Below are 21133 nucleotides of genomic sequence, written 5' to 3' on the forward strand. Positions count from 1 at the left end.
TGAATAATTGTTTACCGCCGCACTACCCCTTTAATATATCTGGTATCAGAATTTGACCATTTGCACCAGGGCCCTTAAATGTCTAGCTATACCTCAGACAGAAAGGATCTAGAAACTCATTACATAGTTAGGATAGGTTCACACAACGGAAACCGCATGGATAAGTTCTAGCGGATTTCGTCGCTTGTACCCATTCGCGGACACATATTGACATGTCTATTCTTTTGGCGGACAGCGGAATCGGCCCAGCCCTAGAATGGTGTCTATGGAGCAAGCGGATATGTGCGCCGCCATGAACAGTTACGAGCCATGGAACTTCTCTGCGCAGATTCTGTAGTGTGAACCTACCCTTACATATTAAGTGTATAAGTTGAACATGAGTATTACTTATAGTTTAAACTCACCCAGGTGTCCCAAAACAGATTCCTTTGCGCCTTTTGTTCTTTCCTTTTTTTCTCGACAGCTTGTTTTTTTTCCTTTTGTCTTCTTTCTGGTTTCTGTTTGGAAAAAAGTGTTCACTTTAGGAAAATATAAAAAAAACATGTTTGACTCCAAAATGAACGTTTTGCACCCTAAAAATGGTGAAGTTTTATAGAAAAGAGTACTCTTGCAGGGGAAACATGCGCACACTGGCACATCAGTTCTTTTAATCAGAATGAAAATCAGCAGTAAAGTTTCTGCAGATTAAGGCTATGCTCACACAACGTCAAAAATGGAGAAAAAGGCCATCCAATGCCCACAATGTATTGAATAATGAACCATCACCCTCCACCCCCGCTTTCCTCACCTATCTCTTCCTCCTCTGTCCAACTCCCCTTTTTCCCACAGTTTCAGTTTTTTATTGATACGTTACAAACTTCAAGCCGCACACATAAGTTGACTATAATATCTTTCTGTTTTGGATGCTTAGGACCTATTCAAATGTCCACATCAGTCGGTGCCTACAAGGCCATGATCTTTGCTGCAAAAAAAATATGGATGGATTTTTTTGTGGATTGCGGACTGTAACACAGAAGCAGCAAATATGTATATGTAACCGCGCTGTTATTTTACTTAAAATGTTTAATAATAAAATTAATAAACAATAAAAACTTCCTTGAAAATTCTTTGTTCATTTTATTTTAAGTGCACTGCAGCTTAACTTTCTGAAAGCTGATATGAGGCATCAGACCTTGCTAAGGGCCTGCCAAAAGCTTTTTCTAATGTACCATATGCAATTTTCAAGAAAATAAAAAAAATATAAAAACTTGGCATCTGATGTCTGTAATTATGCTCCAAACATGGGTAGGAGATGTACAGCAGAAAAACAGAAATAAGTAGGAAGCAAGCAACCATAGTAGATATTTCTTGAATCACAAAAGCACTTTTAGTCTCCGCCAAGTCTTCAAACAATAGATTACGTGAATAGTTCTGATCATTTTCGTACTTAAGGGTAGCTTCACACTTACCGTATCGCAGTGGATTTGATGGTGCAGATTTGATGCTGTGTTAAGTTATTTAGATTGAATCTGCACCATCTAATCCGTTGCGATACGGTACTTGTGAAGCTACCCTAAAAAAAGGGAACCAATCAGCACAATTGTGCTGATATGGCTCCCAGCTGCAGCTCCCTGAGGCTACCAGCTGCATCTGCAGCGGTAGCTTTACAATGGGGAAAAAGATGTTTTTTCAGAGAGGGGCAGCAATCTGGACGTTTGTGATTTGTAGAAAAAATCTAATCATGAGCCGCCCTAAGGGCAAATTAATCAAATTAATTTATTCTGGAACCCGTAGTGTGCACATACCCTAAGTGTTGCAAGTAGTGTTGGATAGAGAGATTGCATTAGGGACAGTAAGCATCTTATCAGATTGTAGGCAGGAAAGACCCCAAAAGCACAGCATAGCATATACAGTACATCCACATATACAGTGCATAGACTAGCAGCATATCAGCTAGTTAGACAGACAGACACGCAGCTTAGAATTCTCCTGTATAGACCTGTGTTTGTCTATTTTGTCCTATAGGTGAATTGTCACAGGACCATTTATTGCGCTCTGTGCCTGTTAAAAATAAAAAAACACGGTCGCAGTGTTTAATTTGGCTCTGCGCCAGGTTTTATTAAAATAAAAAAAATACCTCTCACGTCTTGACGGCAGGCATACGTAAAATTTCAGGTATATCCAGTGTGCACCCGGCTTGGCCTACTTGCAGTGTGATAGCAATGGTCGCAGTGTTCAACCTTGCAATCAGGATGGGTAACTAATTAATCTACTTACCCATCCATGGCGCCCCTTGCAGGGCCGACATCAGCGCTGAGCCCTGCATTGTAATTATGAGCACTCCCTCCCTGTCAGCCACTCTTGTGGCCGCAGGCAGTGTTTTGCCTGTTTTCACAAGAGGCAGACCCAGGTGAGTATAAATTTATTTATTTTTTTGTTTGTTTTAGAGGATGCCTGCTGTATGGGAGGGGGACTAACAAGGGGTATATATAACTGGGGGAGCACACAGGGGGGTCTATATACAAAAGGAGGAGAACACAAGGAGTCTATATACTACTGGGGGAGCACACAGTGGTCTATTTACTACTAGGGAGCACACATGGGGTCTATATACAACTGGGGGAAGCACACAGGGGTCTATATACTACTGGGGGCAGCACACAGGGGTCTATATACTACTGGAGGCAGCACACAGGGGGTCTATATACTACTGGTGGCAGCACACAAGGGGTATATACTATATTATATAGGGACCTTTCTACTATATCTATATTAATGGGGCAGCAGACAAGGGGTATGTACTACTGGGGGGCAGCACACAAGGGGTATATACTACTGAGAGGCGGCACACAAGGGGTCTAAACTACTGGGGACAGCACACAAGGGGTCTATACTATATTATATAGGGACCTTACTACTATACTGGGGCACAGAACATACCTAATTATTAAGTGGGGGCACAGGGACACCTTAAAACTATAGGGGCAGAGAGGGGTTTAACTACATAGGGGTACAGGGGACCTAACTACTGTATGTATTGGAGCCTAAAATGTTTCTCTGTTTCTCTTTGTCCTCATGACTTAGAGGATATCCAGGTGGTTTAATTACACATGAAAATATTGTGAAAGTAAAATATTGCAGCTATTTACTTTATCCCTATTTCTTTCAGTAATGATGAAAAGTTGGGGTTTAAGTGGTGTTTGTCACCACCTATTCTAAACAATACCATCACAACATGGTACCTACCTATGCTTTTCCAAGATAAAATGTGAAGAAAATAATGCAGGATGGGTGTAATATTTTTCCACAAGAGGACCACCACCTGTGTTATTTCCATCACATATCTCTAAAGATTCCTCCATGGCTAAATACAAAATGCAAATATATATGTATATGTGTTGCATGTACATGGTACAGACCAAAAAATGTATATAATATTATAAATGATACTTACAATAAGATAGGGTTGTACATTAACTACAACACATCACAGGTTGTTTATCCGATGTACAGCATGAAATTTGGGTTATGTAGGTTGCACGAGCCATTGTGTTTCAGACAAACTGAGGGAGCATATTATCAGAAATCCCTCTAACGTGTCAAAACATTTCTCCTCTTACCTGGACTTTAAGAGACTGTACGTTTATAATGTCCTATCTAAGGGTAGTATAAACTAGTGACAGAAAGCTGAACAGAATGATGTATCACTTACATTGTTCTGTGCAGCTGATCCAGAGATAGCTTTCTAAATAACATGGAGAATAAGTACTCCTTTTGATGGGGCTAAGGGGGGCACAAAAGTTCTCTATACTTACCTGTCCTGTTCCACCGCTGTCCTTCTCTCTTATCATTCAGACAGCTTCTGATGACATTCTGTTTCCAATAGGCAATGGCCATTTAGCATTTCTGTCAGCACTATACTGTTTATGCTAAACGCCATTTCCTGTTAAAACGACACATCACCAAAAGTTGTCAGAATGATGACATCAGCAGACAGGCCGGCATCAGCACAGGGCTTACTCGGACAAGTGCCAGGGCCCCAGCGCCTTCAGGGGGCCAGAGAGAGAGAGGGGCCCGGTGTTCTGATGTTCAGCCTGCTCGCTGTAGTGCAGGGTGGGCGGTGAACATCAGAAGACAGAGAAAGAGCAGGACCTGTGAGTTTCCTGCAGAGAGAGAGGGATGAAAGCCCTTATCACATGATCGCAAGGTCCTCAACCTAGTAACAGGTGGAGATCTGCCTGGCAGAGAGGGAGACGACTGAGCTGTAAGTGCTGTGTGTTTGTGTGTCAGTCAGTAATGTGTGTGTCAGTCTGTCAGTCAGTAATGTGGGTGTCAGTCTGTCAGTCAGTAATGTGTGGGGTAATCTGTCAGTAAGTAATGTGTGTCAATCTGTCAGTAAGTAATGTGTGTGTCAGTCAGAGATGTGTGTGTTAGTAAGTAATTTGTGTGTGTCAGTCAGTAAGCGTGTCTCAGTCAGTAATATGTGCTAGTGAGGGGGCGGCCTCCCGAGGTTTAGCTCAGGCGGCTGAAAACCCAGAATCAGCCCTGGGTAAGTACATAGCATGGTTGTATAGCTAGAGGAATAGCCAGTAGGAAGAGGGAGATAGTGATTCTGCTGTATAGAGCTCTAGTGAGACCACATGTGGAATGCTGTGTCCAGTTCTACAGACCTACAAAAATATATTAATAAACTAGAACAAGTCCAAAGATTACTGCCTAAAAACTGTGTCTCCTTGCAAGAAACCCATCTCCCAAATCTTTCAATGGGATATGTGGTATCTGTAGGGAAAAAATAAGTGACATGTCTCTTTCTTCCATGCGGCCCAGCTCTGAAGCTCCCATTAAAATAACAGTGACTGTGATGGGTGAGGTTTTTGCCAAAGCGAACATAGCCTTTTGCACATGCTATTTCTATGCATTAAAATCTGAAAACTGATCAGTGAAATTGCAAAGCCAGTAAGCTGGTATTCTTCAGAGCACCTGAAAATTACTTTCCCATCCAAAAAGTAACATTTGTACGAAAGAGAGACTTTAAAGAATGCAGCTGAAAAAAAGACTGCTTGTTCAAGATGTATAGTTAAAGTGACTGTACCACCAGGCCCAGGCTGAAGCACTGGAGGCGGGCCAACCCACCCTTAGTGGGAGGAAATCCTAGTTCCTCTATGATAGGGTTCCATTGATTTTAATGGAGTCACGTCATGGAGGGGCTGGGGTTTCTTCCCACTGGGGGTGGCTCGGCCCGCCTCCAGTGCTTCAGCCTGGTCCTGGTGGTATAGTCACTTTAACCTTTTAAGGACGGGGCCAATTTTCGTTTTTGCGTTTTAGTTTTTTCCTCCTTGTGTTTAAAAGGCCATAGCAGTTGCATTTTTCCACCTAGAAACCCACATGAGACCTTATTTTTGGCGTCACTAATTGAACTTTGCAATGACAGGCTGAAATTTTGCATAAAGTATACTGCGAAACCAGAAAAAAATTCTAAGTGTGGTGAAATTGAAAAAAAAAACAAAACAGCATTTCTTTTATTTGGGGGGAATGTGTTTTTAGGCCATTCGCCCTGGGGTAAAACTGACTTGTTATGCATGTTCCTCAAGTCGTTACGATTAAAATGATATATAACAAGTATAACTTTTCTTGTATCTGATGGCCGGTAAAAAATTCAAACCATTGATATACAACAAATATACGCTCCTTAAAATCGCTCTATTCTCAGACTTATAACGCTTTTATCCTTTGGTCTATGGGGCTGTATGAGGTGTTATTTTTTGCGCCATGATGTTTACTTTCTATCGGTACCTTGATTGCACATATACGACTTTTTGATCGCTTTTTATTACATTTTTTTCTGGATTTGATGAGACCAAAAATGCGCAATTTTGCACTTTGGGATTTTTTTGCGCTTACGCCATTTACCGTGCAAGATCAGTAATGTGTTTAATTAATAGTTTGGGCGATTACGCATGCAGTGATAGCAAACATGTTTATTTATTTATCTATTTACTTTTATTTAAAACCTGGGAAAAGGGGGGTGATTCAGACTTTTATTAAGGGAGGGGGCTTTTTACTTATAACAATACTTTTTTTTTTTTTTTTTTTTTACTCATATACTAGAAGCCCCCCTGGGGGACTTCTAGTATATACACTTTGATCTCTCATTGAGATCTTTGCTGTATGGTTATACAGCAAAGATCAATGAGATCGGCACTCGTTTGCTTTCGGCTGCTGCAGCCGAAAACAAACGAGTGCTGAGCCGGGGACGGCGGCATCTATGGAGCGGTCCCCGGCCGGCAGAAGTAATGGAGATCGCTCCTCCGGGACAACATCCCGGAGGAGCGATCCCCCCCACTAGACACCAGGGAAGTGCTGCATCCGGTAATCGGATGCAGCTGTCTATCTCCTCTATCACCTGGAGCAGCGGTGGTTAAGAGCGGGGTCTGAACCAAATATGCCTTTATCTGCATTTAAAAAGCCTTTTTCCAGGTCCCCCCCTCGCTCCTCTTTTCCATCCACTGCAAAAAATCAGGAAATTGTGACTTGTTGCATCAGACGTACTTTGTCTGTTCTAGGGAAGGAGGAGGAGGGAGTTAAAGCAACTCTGTACCCACAATCTCACCCCCCAAACCGCTTGTACCTTCAGACAGCTGCTTTTAATCCAAGATCTGTCCTGGGGTCCGTTCGGCAGCGCTGTGTCCAACGGACGGGGCTTAGATTTGTATATGCATTAGGCTGGCACAACCTCTCCTTCCCTCCTCCCCATTAGGAATGATCCAGGAAATGTACTGCTGTTTGAGCTTTGCACAGGTGTCTTTACGATCCAGCCCATGTTCATTATGCACACAGAAGGGGAATGGGAAGCAATCTGCCTGGAGCATTCCTAATCATGAGGAGGGCGGGGAGGAAGGACAGAGAGGTGTTGCCAGCCTAATGCATATACAAATGTAGGCCCCGGCCGTTAGACACAGCGCTGCCGGATTAAAGGTAGTTTTTAAAACAATAACTGCATCACCTGACGAACGGACCCCAGGACAGATCTTGGATTAAAAGCAGCTATCCGAAGGTACAAGTGGTTTGGGGGGGCCAGATTGTGGGTACAGAGTCGCTTTAAGACAGCAGAAAGCAGATAACAGAGGGATTACAGGCACAGAGCTGGGTGAACACTGTAATCAGAGCTCAGAGAGGTCAGTGCTGACTGTCAAAGGAGATAGAGGGTGATGTATTTGTAGATTAACTCTTTATTGTCCTGTTTTGGTGTTTTATTTAGCTCTCTCCACAGGAGAACAATGAAGACAGGGGGGAGAGCTTCAAACTGCTTTTTCATGATAAAAATGCATTTTTCGGCTAATAAACCCAATGACAAAAGTTTCTTAAAATCGCCTGGACTATTAATTTCTGCAAAAAAATAAAAAATAAAAAATTCACGACAGTGACACTTCAAAAAAGACACTTAACGATTTGTGGCTTTATTACCACTGGGAAACAGTGGAGCCTTTCAACACTTTTTTTTGTAGGTAAACAGAATTTTATACAACTTAATATTTTTGGTTTCTCTCTTACCATGAAGGTCTTTCTCTGTGAGTTTCATCTGCAGCTGGAAAATTTGCTCCTCAAGTTTGCATATAGAGTGTTTCATCTTTTCACGCCTGGTGATCATGTAACATAAGTTCCTAACCTGTAGACAGAAATTTAAATAGCTATAAAATAAAGGTGCAATATAATAGCTATATTAGGGGTGAAGCAGAAATAATCTGTTCATTCTACATATAACCTGCTAAATGTCTAACATTTATACATGAAACGTTTGGCAGTATATTCTTTTACCTTTTTAGAGTATGTTCACACTGAGTAAATCAGGCAGAATTCGCTGCGGACATGACACCTCTACGAGCGGAGAGCGGCAGCAGCGGAAGAGGGCGCGCTCTCCCGTAGATGGGCTATGGCACACTGAGCAGGCGGAGTTCCGCCGCGGAATTCCTACTAATTTACACAGTGTGAACATACCCTAACTGCATTGAAACAGTCTGAATTCACTATTCCACAGTTTTAGGAGTTAAAGCCTCAAGGACATGTCAAAAGTTTTTATCGGTCAGGGTTTCAGTGTTCAGACACCAACCGATCAGTAGAATAGTGGTTGGGGTTTCTACTATGTGATCCTCTACTATGGAAGATGACATGCCCACTATTATGAGGTTATCTCCACATGTGACACAGAGCTGGAAAAGGAATGTGCTTGAACGCCAAAGTTCCTTTTTAAGGGGGTTGTGCAGGACTTTTCAGTAAACTAGCACTTCATTGGCTTCTGTGGGTGTTGTATGTCCTATATACACTTTTACTGGGTTCACACACAGTATATTTCAGGCTGTATTTGGTCCTCATGTCAGGTCCTCATAGCAACCAAAACCAGGAGTGGATTGAAAACACAGAAAGGCTCTGTCCACACAATGGTGAAATTGAGTGGATGGCCGTCATATAACGGTAAATAACGGCCATTATTTCAATACAGAAGCCATTGTATTAAGATAACAGAAAATATTTGCCATTAAATGGCGGCCATCCACTTGATTACAACATTGTGTGAACAGAGCCTTTCTGTGTTTTCAATCCACTCCTGGTTTTGGTTGCTATACAGCCTCAAATATACAGCCTGAAATATACTGTGTGTGAACCCAGCCTTATTATTTATTTCTACAGTCACATGACCACTTTTCTTGTGTAGGAGCTGTAGCAGATAGGGCAGCATGAAATGGAGGAGAGCAGGGGCTAACAGCTAACTTGTGTGCTACACTACAAGGTAGCTATCCGGCCATACTCTCCTCCATTTCATGTTCAATGTGAAATTCCACCAAGCCCATGGGAGGGACAACTGTCATACCCACCTGACAACTCCACCTGTGATCATATTCAGCAGAAGGAACGGGAAACAGATATTATACGTGACATCACAGGAAGTAAAGAAATCACAAGTATAATGGCCAAGAGAAGCTCGAAATAAATAGTGAAAGTGTATATAGAACATACAATACACACAGAAGTTAATGCAATGCTAGATTATAAAATTAAAAAAAAAAAAAAAAAAAGTCATACGGCTTTTTATTGCGAGGGCTGCATCCCTTCATGAGCATTCTTTCTTTGTTCTGTTTTATTGAAAAACTCTTAATAAAAATCTGATTTACAAAAAAAAAGTGTTGGCATCTTACATACCTTGTTATTAAGATAAACAGCACATCACAGCTTTACGCCCTGAACTACACACCTCTTATCAAACGTTTAACTACTACAATAGTCTCCTGGTTTGGAAGAAAAAATATCATTAAACCACTGATAATACCCTGCCTCACATATCTCCAATATTTACATACACATGTTCCATCCCCTTTATTTGCATCAGTCCGGCAAATGATTACAAAGTATATATGGAAAATAAAGCGCTCGAGAATTGCTTATAAATTGCTAACAAGACCAACTCATTTAGGGGGCATAGGTCCGGGAGGGATCTGATGCTCTATGCCAGAAGCCCTCAACTGGCGGACCGCGGTCCGAACCCGGACCGCGGAGGCCAGCTGTCCGGACCCCTGGTCAGACCTCCTAATCGCCCTGGATCCGGTCCGTCCCAGGACGGACCGGATCCGGGCGGTTAGGAGGTCCCGCTCCCCACCGCAATGCCTCCCGCCCCTTAGGCGTACTGTCCTTAGATTTCAGTACGCCTGTGGGGCTGGGGGCACTGTCGGTCCAGCCCCCGGCTGATACGCGCTCTCTGGGGACGTCCCGGGGATTCCCCAGCAGAGCGCGCACCAAAGACCTCAGTGTACGCCGCCCGCCTCTACTTCCGGGTGCGCGCTCTGCTGGGGAATCCCTGTGACGTCCCCAGAGAGCGCGTATCAGCCGGGGGCCGGACCGACAGAAGAAAAGAAGAAGACAGCCGCAGCGGGGAGCGAGGTGCTAGGTGAGTTGTGGCTTGTTTCTTTTGTTTTTTGTCTGGGGGCCATCTATAAGGGGAGAGCGCACAGGGGGGCTATATACTACAGGGGGAGAGCACAGGGGGGGCTACACTACTGGGGGGACCTCACAGGGGGGGCTACATACTACTGGGGGAGCTCACAGGGGGGGCTATATACTACTGGGGGAGCTCACAGAGGGGGCTATATACTACTGGGGGAGCTCACAGGGGGGGCTATATACTACTGGGGGAGCTCACAGGGGGGGGGCTATATACTACTGGGGGAGCTCACAGGGGGGGGCTATATACTACTGGGGGAGCTCACAGGGGGGGCTATATACTACTGGGGGAGCTCACAGGGGGGGCTATATACTACTGGGGGGAGCTCACAGGGGGGCTATATACTACTGAGGGGAGCTCACAGGGGGGCTATATACTACTGGGGGGAGCACACAGGGGGGCTATATACTACTGGGGGGAGCACACAGGGGGGCTATATACTACTGGGAGAGAGCTCACAGGGGGGCTATATACTACTGGGGGAGCTCACAGGGGGCTATATACTACTGGGGGACAGCACACAGGGGGCTATATACTACAGGGGAGAGCGCATAGGGGGCTATACACTACTGGGGGAGCAACAGGGGGGCTATATACTACCAGGGCAGTCACCTCCTTTGTACCTAATATCAAAGTGCTGGTGAGAGAGAAAAAATGCCAGTTTTCCTGCTAATAAGCAGCAAATCTGTATGTAAATAGTTGAACGTTTGTGTAAAGTAACAAAACACGTTTCCTACTGACGTTCAGCTCTGACCTTCACCTGACAATAGACCCCGATAAGTGGACCTTCACTAAAAGTTGTTGAGTACCCCTGCTCTATGCCAAAGCTATTCATCTAGCTAGAATAGTAGATTGGGTCAGAGCTCCCCCGTAAAACTTGGAGGAAGACATTTCAGACTCTGCCCTATCCGCTCATTTTTATTTTTACCTTCAAACCACAATCAGACTATACAAATGTCTAATTCCATTATTCAAGAAACCCTTAAAACATGGAGATGGCCTCTAGATAAATATATACGGAAATAAGTTTACGCTCACGTTATTTGAGATGCACATAAGTTATTGATAGATAGCATTCCTAAAGATTTATGAACTGCTTCAACATCAATACAGGCCTTTATGATCAGGATGGGTGTCTTCTCTCTACAACAGCACTCGCAGATACAATGAAGATTCCTCCCACTCTCATAGCAATTTTATTTTTACAGATTATGGGAAAGAGAATTGGGGAGAAAATTTTGCCCTCTTGAGACGTGCAAGCTTTTACAGTAACCGCAAAGGATCTCCAGGTGTGTGAAGACACAAGAAAATAACTTCCAAATTTTATCTAGATACAAATTGCCAGATCAGATAGCCATATATAATAGGGTCAACTCTGATGTTTGTTGGAGCTGTAAGAGGAACCTTTTTTTTTTTGTCCTGTGCTTCATGTTTGGTGGCTCCATGTATTCCAATTGAGTTGCATTGCTTCCTTTATTTCCCAAACTCAAACCACACTCAAATGTCAATTTATTTAAGTTTTTACTGGCAGCTGCTTGCATCCAGACATAAATGTACCCAAATATGAACTTTATGGGCTCCTCAGAGAAATGTATTCCTCTAACTTTGGATGTTAAGACTTTGAGCAAAAGTTCTTATGTCTGCTGCACATGACAGGTGGTTGGATTTCCTTAAAGGGGTACTCCGGGCAAAATGTATTTTTAAATATGTTATTACAACAGGAAAGTTATACCAATCCCTAATATACACTAATTATGGGAAATGCACATATAGTGCTATTTCCCTCAATTTAGTAGGTGAGGCAAGCTCACTTCCTTTAAAAACTTGTGACGTCACGTCTCAAGTGTAGCTTGCGGCAGGGGCATTTATAGAAGTATAGAATTAGAATAGACGTCTTCTCCCTCCCATCCCACTGCCTGTCTCCCTCGCTGGTCCTATTACACCTGCTGGCCGGTTCCAGGCAGCGGGGTGAGCCCTCCTTATCTGACGCTCACCCCGCTGCGGAGGACCCTCCTGCACCTCCCGTCCTGTGAGCCTGTCTCGCTCGTGCACATCATCTCTTACCCCGCCGCCCGGTCCCGGTCGGGGTGAGCGCATCTGCACCTCCCCCCTGCCCCACATCTAAGCCTTTTCTCTCTGCACCGGGCTCCCTGCCGCATGGAGAAGCGCTCAACCGCCACACATGCCGGCGGGGTGAGCGCTCCTGCACCTCCCCCCTGCCCCACATATTTGAGTGGGACACTTTGCACCATAGTTTCCTGCTGGAGGAGCGCTCACCCGCCGCTCGGTCCCAGTCTAAGTCTGTCCCCCTCTGCACCTGTCCCCGCTGCCGCCCGGTCCTGTGCTGGAGCGCTCACCTGCCGCCCGCTGGGTGAGCGCTACTTCTCCCAAGCAGCTGCCTGTCTTCCCTCAGCTAACCTGTGGCTGATACACAGCGCAGGAGCGGGCACCGGGGTGAGCGTTGAGGTGCAGCGAGGATGGAGGCGCTGTGTATCAGCCGTAGGTTAGCTGAGGGAAGACGGGCAGCTGCTTGGGAGAAGGAGCGCTCACCCAGCGGGCGGCAGGTGAGCGCTCCAGCACAGGACCGGGCGGCAGAGGGGGACAGACTTAGATGTGGGGCAGGGGGGGAGGTGCAGGAGCGGGCGGGACCGGGCGGCGGGGTAAGCGCTGAGGCGCACAAGGGAGACAGGCTCACAGGACGGGAGGTGCAGGAGGGTCCTCCGCAGCGGGGTGAGCGTCAGATAAGGAGCTCTCACTCAGCTGCCTGGAACCGGCCAGCAGGTGTAATAGGACCGGGGAGGGAGACAGGCAGTGGGATGGTAGGGAGAAGACGTCTATTCTAATTCTTCTATTATTCTACTTCTTCATGCGCCCCCTGCCGGAAGCTACACTTGAGACGTGACGTCACAAGTTTTTTAAAGAAGTGAGCCTGCCTCACCTACTAAATTGAGGGAAATAGCACTACCCATTTCCCATAATTAGTGTATATTAAGGATTTGTATAACTTTCCTGTTGTAATAACATATTTAAAAATACATTTTGCCCGGAGTACCCCTTTAATGAAGGTCTTTGAGTTTATGGTGTTTTCTGAAATTTCCGATATTATAGATGTGATGTTGGTCACAAGAGGTTCAGTTTTGAAATCACCCCTTTCATAATGTGCTCTATTAGCCATGACTCTGCCCTTCCTACTATCTCTAAATTTGTACCCTCTCCAGTTCTCCCTTTCCCGAAAGCCCCCAATTAGCGAGGATTGGATCCAGCGTTTCCCAGCACCCGAGAAGGAGCGGCAGTGAGTTAAAAGGCAGCAGGCTAATAAGTAAATTTCTGAAATAACTAAGCGCTTTGCTTTGTTTTTACTGTAAATTCGCTCATCTCTATTTGTAACCATTAATAAACTTTTTCTATTCCCACAAATGGTCTGAATTTTACTAAAATTGCACAATTTTTAACCATAAATTATTGGTTAAAAAAAAATTACACAATGCCATGCATCCTCACTTAACCCCTTGTGTGCCAGACTGCAAGCAGCATCTGCCAAGAAGCTGCATAATGTAAGGTACAGAACATCTGTCAAAATGAAAGTGTTCTGCTCCTGGCTTTTTTTTGTGTTTTTCCCTTTTGTTTTTAAGATATTGGTATCTAGAGGATTGCGTCAGGTTCAGTGCACTACAGTACGTCGATAAACAGCACTGTGTGTTTTTTTTTTTTTTTATAAAATGGTCAAGGAGGGATGTGGCGGTGTTATTTTTTTTTAATAAAACTGTTTTCTCAATAGTTTTTTTTGTTTATTTACTTTTTTACAGGCTTAATAGAGAAAGCTGTCTGATAGATGGCATCCATTACTCGGGGCCTTGTGTTAGTTGCTATAAAATAACTAACACTAACAACCCCCCCCCCCCCCCTCCTATTATTACCCCAGTACCCACAACAGAAGGGGTACTGGGAAGAGCCTGCAAACAGTAGTCCCTGAGGGTTAAAATTAGCGCTCCTGGACTGGGCGGCGGCAGGCTGGTATTATTATAAAAAATGGCCCTTCCCACCCTGGTACTGTAAGGTTTTTTAACCTGGCTGGTTATAAAATTATTTATAAAAAACCTCACATAGGGTTTCCCCCATTTTAATAGCCAGCTAGGTTAAAACCTAGAATAAAAGATGGTGGTCTGAGATACTGAATATCAATGTGATCTTTAAAATAGGGTCATACAATAATTTATTAAAAGTGGGGAAATTAATTCACTAACTCTTAGACAGTGCAAGACTAGACAAACAGTGCACAAGTGCAGATAAAGGACATAGCTCACCGCCACGTATAACTTCCTGGTAAAAATGCAATGTTTTAATAACTACGATAAAACACAACAGAAATGCTGGCGCTGATGCCATGATTAAGAGCTGTAATAGTCTGAAATGTGATGGTGTTTCTGCTGAGTTTTAACCATCTGCTCGTACAACATTTAGACTATGAAGAAATAAAGTTTATTGTTTTAACACATTTCATAGCTGGGGATCTTTCTATTGTTTTAGTCCACAGTTGCACTAGATTTATCACAGTGGATTATGCTGTTTGATAAATCTGTTGCATTTGTACAATATTTAGTTAAGATTAGGCCTACAATTAGTTGGCTTACTTTTGGTAGAAATAGCGCACTAAAATTCTGGAACAGGCATTGCATGTAAGTCACATCCTTTCCACCTGCTACCAAGCTTCTACGCCTCCGCTCTCTGCTCAAAGAATTGACATGTCAACTCTTTGACAAGAGAAGAGTGGAGGCGCGCGAGCAATCCCATAGAGACGCTGTTTGACACTGAGGCAGGCGGGATTCCACGGCGGAGAGTTCCGCCACATTTACTCAGTGTGAACATACCTTTACATTGCTCATAAAACAGATCTATTTAAGTTTAAAGGAGATCTGTCAGCAGGGGCAGGTATGGGAGGGGGGAGTAAGGAGGTGTTACAGCTTGCTGGGGGGCTTGGGAAAGCCTCTGACTCTTTGTACTGTAGAATAAAAGCATTTTACTACAATCTGGGAGCACAGATTGACATATGAAAGGCCCCACATCACGTGTCTCCTTGTCCTAACAGCTATCTAACAGCAGTGTCAGCAGTTTGAAACATGAATTGCAGCTGACAGATTGACTTTAATGTATAAGGGATATTGACGAACACAACAGTCATCAAAGATTAAAAAATTAGCAGGATCTATACTCTAAGCTGATATATTCTGTAAAAGGGACCAAGCCTCCAGCCATGTATTTAGGGAAAATAAATATGCTGGCATGGGTGGGGACCCACATTTCTCAACATATTCATAAAATTTTTGCTTCATTTTGTCATGCTGGTATAAATAGGATGCAAGATCTGTTCCCAGGAATCAGACCTGCCCATGCATCAGAGACGTGTTCTATTGTTTTTTTTGTTCTGTGGGTGACAATGCAAGTGCACAATCGGTAGTCTGTGATAAACAGTTAAACTGTATCATTATAGAAACTCATATTTAGGATGGGTTCACATTTTTGCAATCTGTTTTTTAATACATTTTATGCGATCCGTTTTACCATTGTCTTCCATGAAAAAAGGATCAAAAAACACATTAAAACGCATCTATTTTTTTTTAGACCCCCCCCCCCTTTTTTTATAACACATACAGTATATGTTAAACAGATTATTTGGATCCTGTCTGCCCAGTTGTAGGCTAAGGGTGCGTTTACACAGAAAGATTTCTCTGACAGATCTTTGAAGCCAAAACCAGGAACAGAGTATAAACAGAGAACAGGTCATAAAGGAAACATTGAGATTTCTCTTCCTTTCAAATCCATTCCTGGTTTTGGCTTAAAAAATCTGTCAGATAAATCTTTCTGTGTAAACGCACCATTATTGTTAGCCCAGGAGAGACTATGTCTCTGACTGATCAAGCGGTTTGCTAAGATCCTCATTTTTTTTAAATCTACAGAGCAGGTTTTTATCATGTGTACGCCGGGGGAGTATGTAAGGTAAGCACTTGCACCTGTAAGTGGCTGTTGCACTTTTTGGTTTTTTAGTATGTAGTGGGGATGGTATTTATAGGCAGCTAAACCATTAGTACTAGAGATAAGCGAATAGTGAAATATTCGAAAATTCTAAAATTGATTCAACTAGCCCCTGATATTCGTATATTCGATCCGAATATCGAATCCTATTATAGTCTATAGGAGAAAAATACTCAGGACTTTGAAATCAATATTCAACCACTTGAAGGTCACCAAGTCCACAATGACACCTCTGGAAATTATGCCAAAACATCTGGAATGCATCTGGGACACCAGGGGAAACATGCCTGGGTGCATCTAACTTTTGGGGGTCCCTTCCTACCCAAGGGCCCTATTACACAGGGCGATTATCGCTTCCTAACTATTGTTTGCTGTAATCCGTTCGCTCAAGTTCCGCATTTGTTAACTACTCGTTCAATGTAATTGCACATTGTTCATTGTTTTGTTGGGATCAGATGGAGTAAACAATCGTAGTAACTAATAATAGTAGAAAAAAAGAGACGTATGGCACTCACCCTGGGTGAGTGCCATACGTCTCTTTCTTTCTACTATTATAGACTGCCTTACCTCCGTGTGTGCACCACCCTAGGAGTCTGTTCAGACACGACCTTTTTGCTGACTGCTCATTTATTATGCTGCTATAGCAGTGGTGCCGACCTCTCTCTCTCTCTCTCTCTCTTGGACAATCGCAGTAACGTTCGCATTAACGATCGAAACTAACGACTATAGTTCTGTGTAATATGGTCAACGATTTCAGGTTAACGATAAACAATCTTGTTTGCAATTGTATGTCGATAAACATTAAATATCACTTTGTCTAATAGGACCCTGAACACCTTCTAAATCTCTGCTTTCTACACTTTTAGCCCTAACAAGGGCTTTTGGGGGTCCCTTTCTACCCAACTTCACCTAAAAGCAAATTTTTCCTGGTATACAGTCTCTATACAGCTCCAACCAGTAAATGACACAAATCTGAAATCACCTATTCGTATACTCAGGAGGTGACATAATTTAGCCAGCCAATCACAGTTAAAGCTTTTTTTTTTTTTTTTTTTTTAAAGTCCTGCCTATACCTAGTGCCTGTCCCCCCCACCCCTCCCTGCATGTTTATTGGCTGGAAAAAAGCACCAGGGGGGTGGGAGGGCGAATCAATTTTTCGTTCGAATATTCAAATGCATAGCTATTCGATTGAATACTAGTCACTTACCACTAATTAGTACACATACAGTAAAAAACAGAATGTGGTTTTACCATTGTGCATGCAGTAGCACTTGTGGACTCCATATTGGTTCGGGGCATGTGAGATGACGTCCGAGGTGCCTCGGACACACCTACGCTGCCCCAACCAATGTGGCTAAAAATGAGTCACTGCCTGGCGTGGCGGCGCCTGCGCACTGTTAATCCAACTCACAAAGCGAGCAGACGACAATATGTATCGCTCGTCGCTAGGTGAAGGAGAACAGTATCGACATGGACAAGGATCCAGATACAAATACAGAAGGCAAGTATTTACAGATGCAACAGTCATTGGGCCAATATAAGAAGTTTTACAAGATATCATATATTCCTATTCATCGTAGATAAAGGAGATACAGTGGGGGAAAAAAAGTATTTAGTCAGTCACCAATAGTGCAAGTTCCACCACTTAAAAAGATGAGAAAGGCCTGTAATTGACACCATATGTAGACCTCCACTATGGGAGACAAAATGAGAAAACAAATCCAGAAAATCACATTGTCTGATTTTGTAAGAATTTATTTGCAAATTATGGTGGAAAATAAGTATTTGGTCAGTACCAAAATTTCATCTCAATACTTTGTTATACATCCTTTGTTGGCAATGACAGAGGGATCATCCAAATGCTCTCTAGCAAACTTCAGATGGGCCCGGACATGTACTGGCTTAAGCAGTGGGACACGTCTGGCACTGCAGGATCTAAGTCCCTGGCGGCGTAGTGTGTCACTGATGGTAGGCTTTGTTACATTGGTCCCAGCTCTCTGCAGTTCATTGACTAGGTCCCCCCGCGTGGTTCTGGGATTCGTGCTCACAGTTCTTGTGATCATTTTGACCCCACGGGGTGAGATTTTGTGTGGAGCCCCAGATCGAGGGAGATTACCAGTGGTCTTGTATGTCTTCCATTTTCTAATTATTGCTCCCACAGTTAATTTCTTCACTCCAAGCTGGTTGCCTATTGCAGATTCAGTCTTTGCAGCCTGGTGCAGGGCTACAATTTTGTTTCTGGTGTCCTTTGACAGCTCTTCGGTCTTCATAGTGGAGTTTGGAGTCTGACTGTTTGAGGGTGTGCACAGGTGCCTTTTTATACTGATAACAAGTTTAAACAGGTGCCATTACTACAGGTAATGAGTGGACGAAAGAGGAGACTCTTAAAGAAGAAGTTACAGGTCTGTGAGAGCCAGAAATCTTGATTGTTTGTAGTTGACCAAATACTTATTTTCCACCATAATTTGCAAATAAATTCTTACAAAATCAGACAAATGTGATTTTCAGGATTTGTTTTCTCATTTTGTCTCTCATAGTTGAGGTCTACCTATGATGTAAATTACAGCCTCTAATCTTTTTAAGTGGGAGAACTTGTACTATTGGTGACTGACTAAATACTTTTTTTTCCCACTGTATGTCTATGAGGATAGCTGACCAGGGGAAACAGCTCAAAAAAATAAATAAATGTGTGAGGTGTAAAAGAATAGGTGAGAATGGATTGATGAGAAAATAAATATAAAAATTATTATAAATAAATCAAATAAGTGACCAAAAATGTCAAAGGAACCAACTGCATTTGCATGAAAACATGATAAGTACAAGTGTCTCTGTTTTGTATTCTGGTGGGTTGCTGATGTTTGTGGCACCTGAGTTTTAATAATTTAGTTGTGGTTTTTTTTTGTTTCGCACTGACAGTTTTTTGATGGTTGTCTAGACTGGAAAGAATATCACTTCCTGCAGGACATACAGCAGCCCTGAGGCAGGGCTTTATGTCAGAGCAACATACAGGTCCGATTGTCTTGATAAATTCCTCCAAAATTGCACATACTGGATCTTGTGTGACAACAGTAGTGCTCAAAAAACTTGAAACTAGCAAAATGTTTTACAAATATTGAGGCAAATGGAAAATGCAATTGTGGCCAGCAGCAAGCAGAACTGTTTCTAGAATGTAGACATATCTTGATGAATGATGAGTATAATACACAAAAATTCAAGTACTGTAGACATAGAAAAACATTGCCAACTTACCCTTTCAAGATCCTGCCTTAGATGTGTAAATAGTTTTAATCTCCTGAAAAGTACATCTTGCTCTTGCTGAGCTAAGTCATCTACTTCGTCTTTTTTAGGGCTTAAAAGAGGTTTGTTAAAGTTTGCCTTTCTCTTTAGCTTCCAGTACTGGTAAATAAAGTCAACCACGTTCTTGTTCACATTAAGGTTCTCTGCCACATCCTCTAACTTGACAAGTTCATAGAAATCCTCCTCCAGTTGGAGAAGCTTTTGTTTTCTCAAAGTGACTTTTTCTAGATCCTGCTGCAATTGGTCAGCATCTACTGAGGCAACAGATGAGGATGGTCTTTGGCTGTACTGGTCCTCTGGCTTGGTGGCTCCTTTGCTGTGATCCAGACAATAGGACTTGAACTTTACTTCATCATTCTCTGCCAAGGTGGTGTGCATCTCTAGGTTGTGGTCAAAGGCGCAGGTAACGTGGAACGCAGTAACGCAGGACGGCATGGAACACTGGAAGTAAACCACAAATACATTACCACAAATACAAAAAGTCGGCTTCGTTATTTACAATAGATCTACAAGTAAAATGTAATAGGCTATATTATAAATTATCTGTAGAACCTAAAACAGTGCTTGTCACTCCACCAGGCCAGGCTTGACTGGGAGGCAGTTAGACAGCCGAGACCTAAAGCGGAGAGGCAACAATAGGCATTTTAGCACCATAGCTGCCTTTATATACCCATCCATACACTAGATACACTGCTTTAAAGAGAACCAATCAAAAAAGTTTTGGGTACTGAACTAAAGAAATCAATAGTAAAAGCAATTTCAAAGGGAATCTGTCAGCACCCGGGCCTTACCTGAGGTACTGACAGTGTGCCGCAGTTGGCAGTCCCCTAGTAGTATGGTACCTTTTGATAATTTAATTATGCACAATTCTACTGTAATTAAGAGTCAAAGAGGAGTTGTTTGTGCCGCAATCTGGCACACCTCACCACTCCTTCCTCCTCCCTCTTCTTCATAAATAATCAATGCTGCCCGCCCTCCTGCTCGCTCAGCTGTCAGTCAGTGTCTCTGATTGCACATCAGTCCTCCTAAGGCAGGTTATGTCTGAAAGAAACACTCAGCTATTGTTGAATCTCTGAACACAAACATGTTTGAGCTGTGGTCTAGGGGTAACTCACCTGTCTAGAGACCTGCCAGCAGTCTATTCTTTGGTTAAAATCCCCTTATTGAAATGAAATATAGGTCTTTATTTTTTTTCTCATTACTGTATAATTTTTGAGGCTTTTGCTCAGTATTTTGCAACCAAAACCAGAAGTGGATTTAAAACACAGAAAAGCTATGTTCACACACTGTTGAAATTGAGTATATGGCCGCCATTTAATGGCAAATACAACTGTTATAATTATTTATTAATTATAAAAATTATTTGCCATTAAATGGCAGCTATCCACTCAATTTCAACAGGGATTTCAACCCAAGAATGAACTGCTGGTAGGTCTCTAGACCCACACTTGGGTTCAGATTCAACTATACCTGGAGTGTTTCTTTCATCATAACCTGCCTACAGAGGACTGGTCTGCAATCAGAGACACTCGCTGACAGCTGAGTGAGCAGGAGGCCGGGCAGCATTGATTATTCATGAAGAAGAGGGAGGAGGAAGGAGTAGTGAGGTGTGCCAAAGTGCGGCACAAACAACTCCTCTTCATTACAGTAGGAGACAAGAAATTCTGCAAAATCCACTCCATGGACAAATTACCAAAAAGTCACATGCTCACTAGGGGACTGCAGGCTACAGCACACTGTCAGCACCTTAGGTAGGGCCCGGGTGCTGACAAATAATAGGTTCTATTAAGCAAAAGAGTTTCCTTACCACCTCTCACTATGACTTAATACGCAGTC

At 43.1% G+C, this 21133-nt stretch overlaps 1 protein-coding gene across 6 annotated transcripts in view; it reads right to left on the bottom strand.

The window, feature by feature from the left end:
* Positions 1-21133, bottom strand: part of JADE2 (jade family PHD finger 2) — a 260373-nt gene that overhangs the window by 12915 nt on the left and 226325 nt on the right. For all 6 annotated transcript variants that reach the window (XM_069969992.1, XM_069969999.1, XM_069969979.1 and 3 more), the window contains exons 9-11: positions 19250-19738; positions 7531-7645; positions 405-497 (exon numbers count right to left, since the gene is read on the bottom strand). In XM_069969992.1, coding sequence (XP_069826093.1) covers positions 405-497; positions 7531-7645; positions 19250-19738 — 697 coding nt within the window. The remainder of the gene's footprint in view (positions 1-404; positions 498-7530; positions 7646-19249; positions 19739-21133) is intronic.

The sequence above is a fragment of the Dendropsophus ebraccatus genome, chromosome 1 (assembly GCF_027789765.1).
Source record: "Dendropsophus ebraccatus isolate aDenEbr1 chromosome 1, aDenEbr1.pat, whole genome shotgun sequence".
Lineage (NCBI taxonomy): Eukaryota > Metazoa > Chordata > Amphibia > Anura > Hylidae > Dendropsophus > Dendropsophus ebraccatus.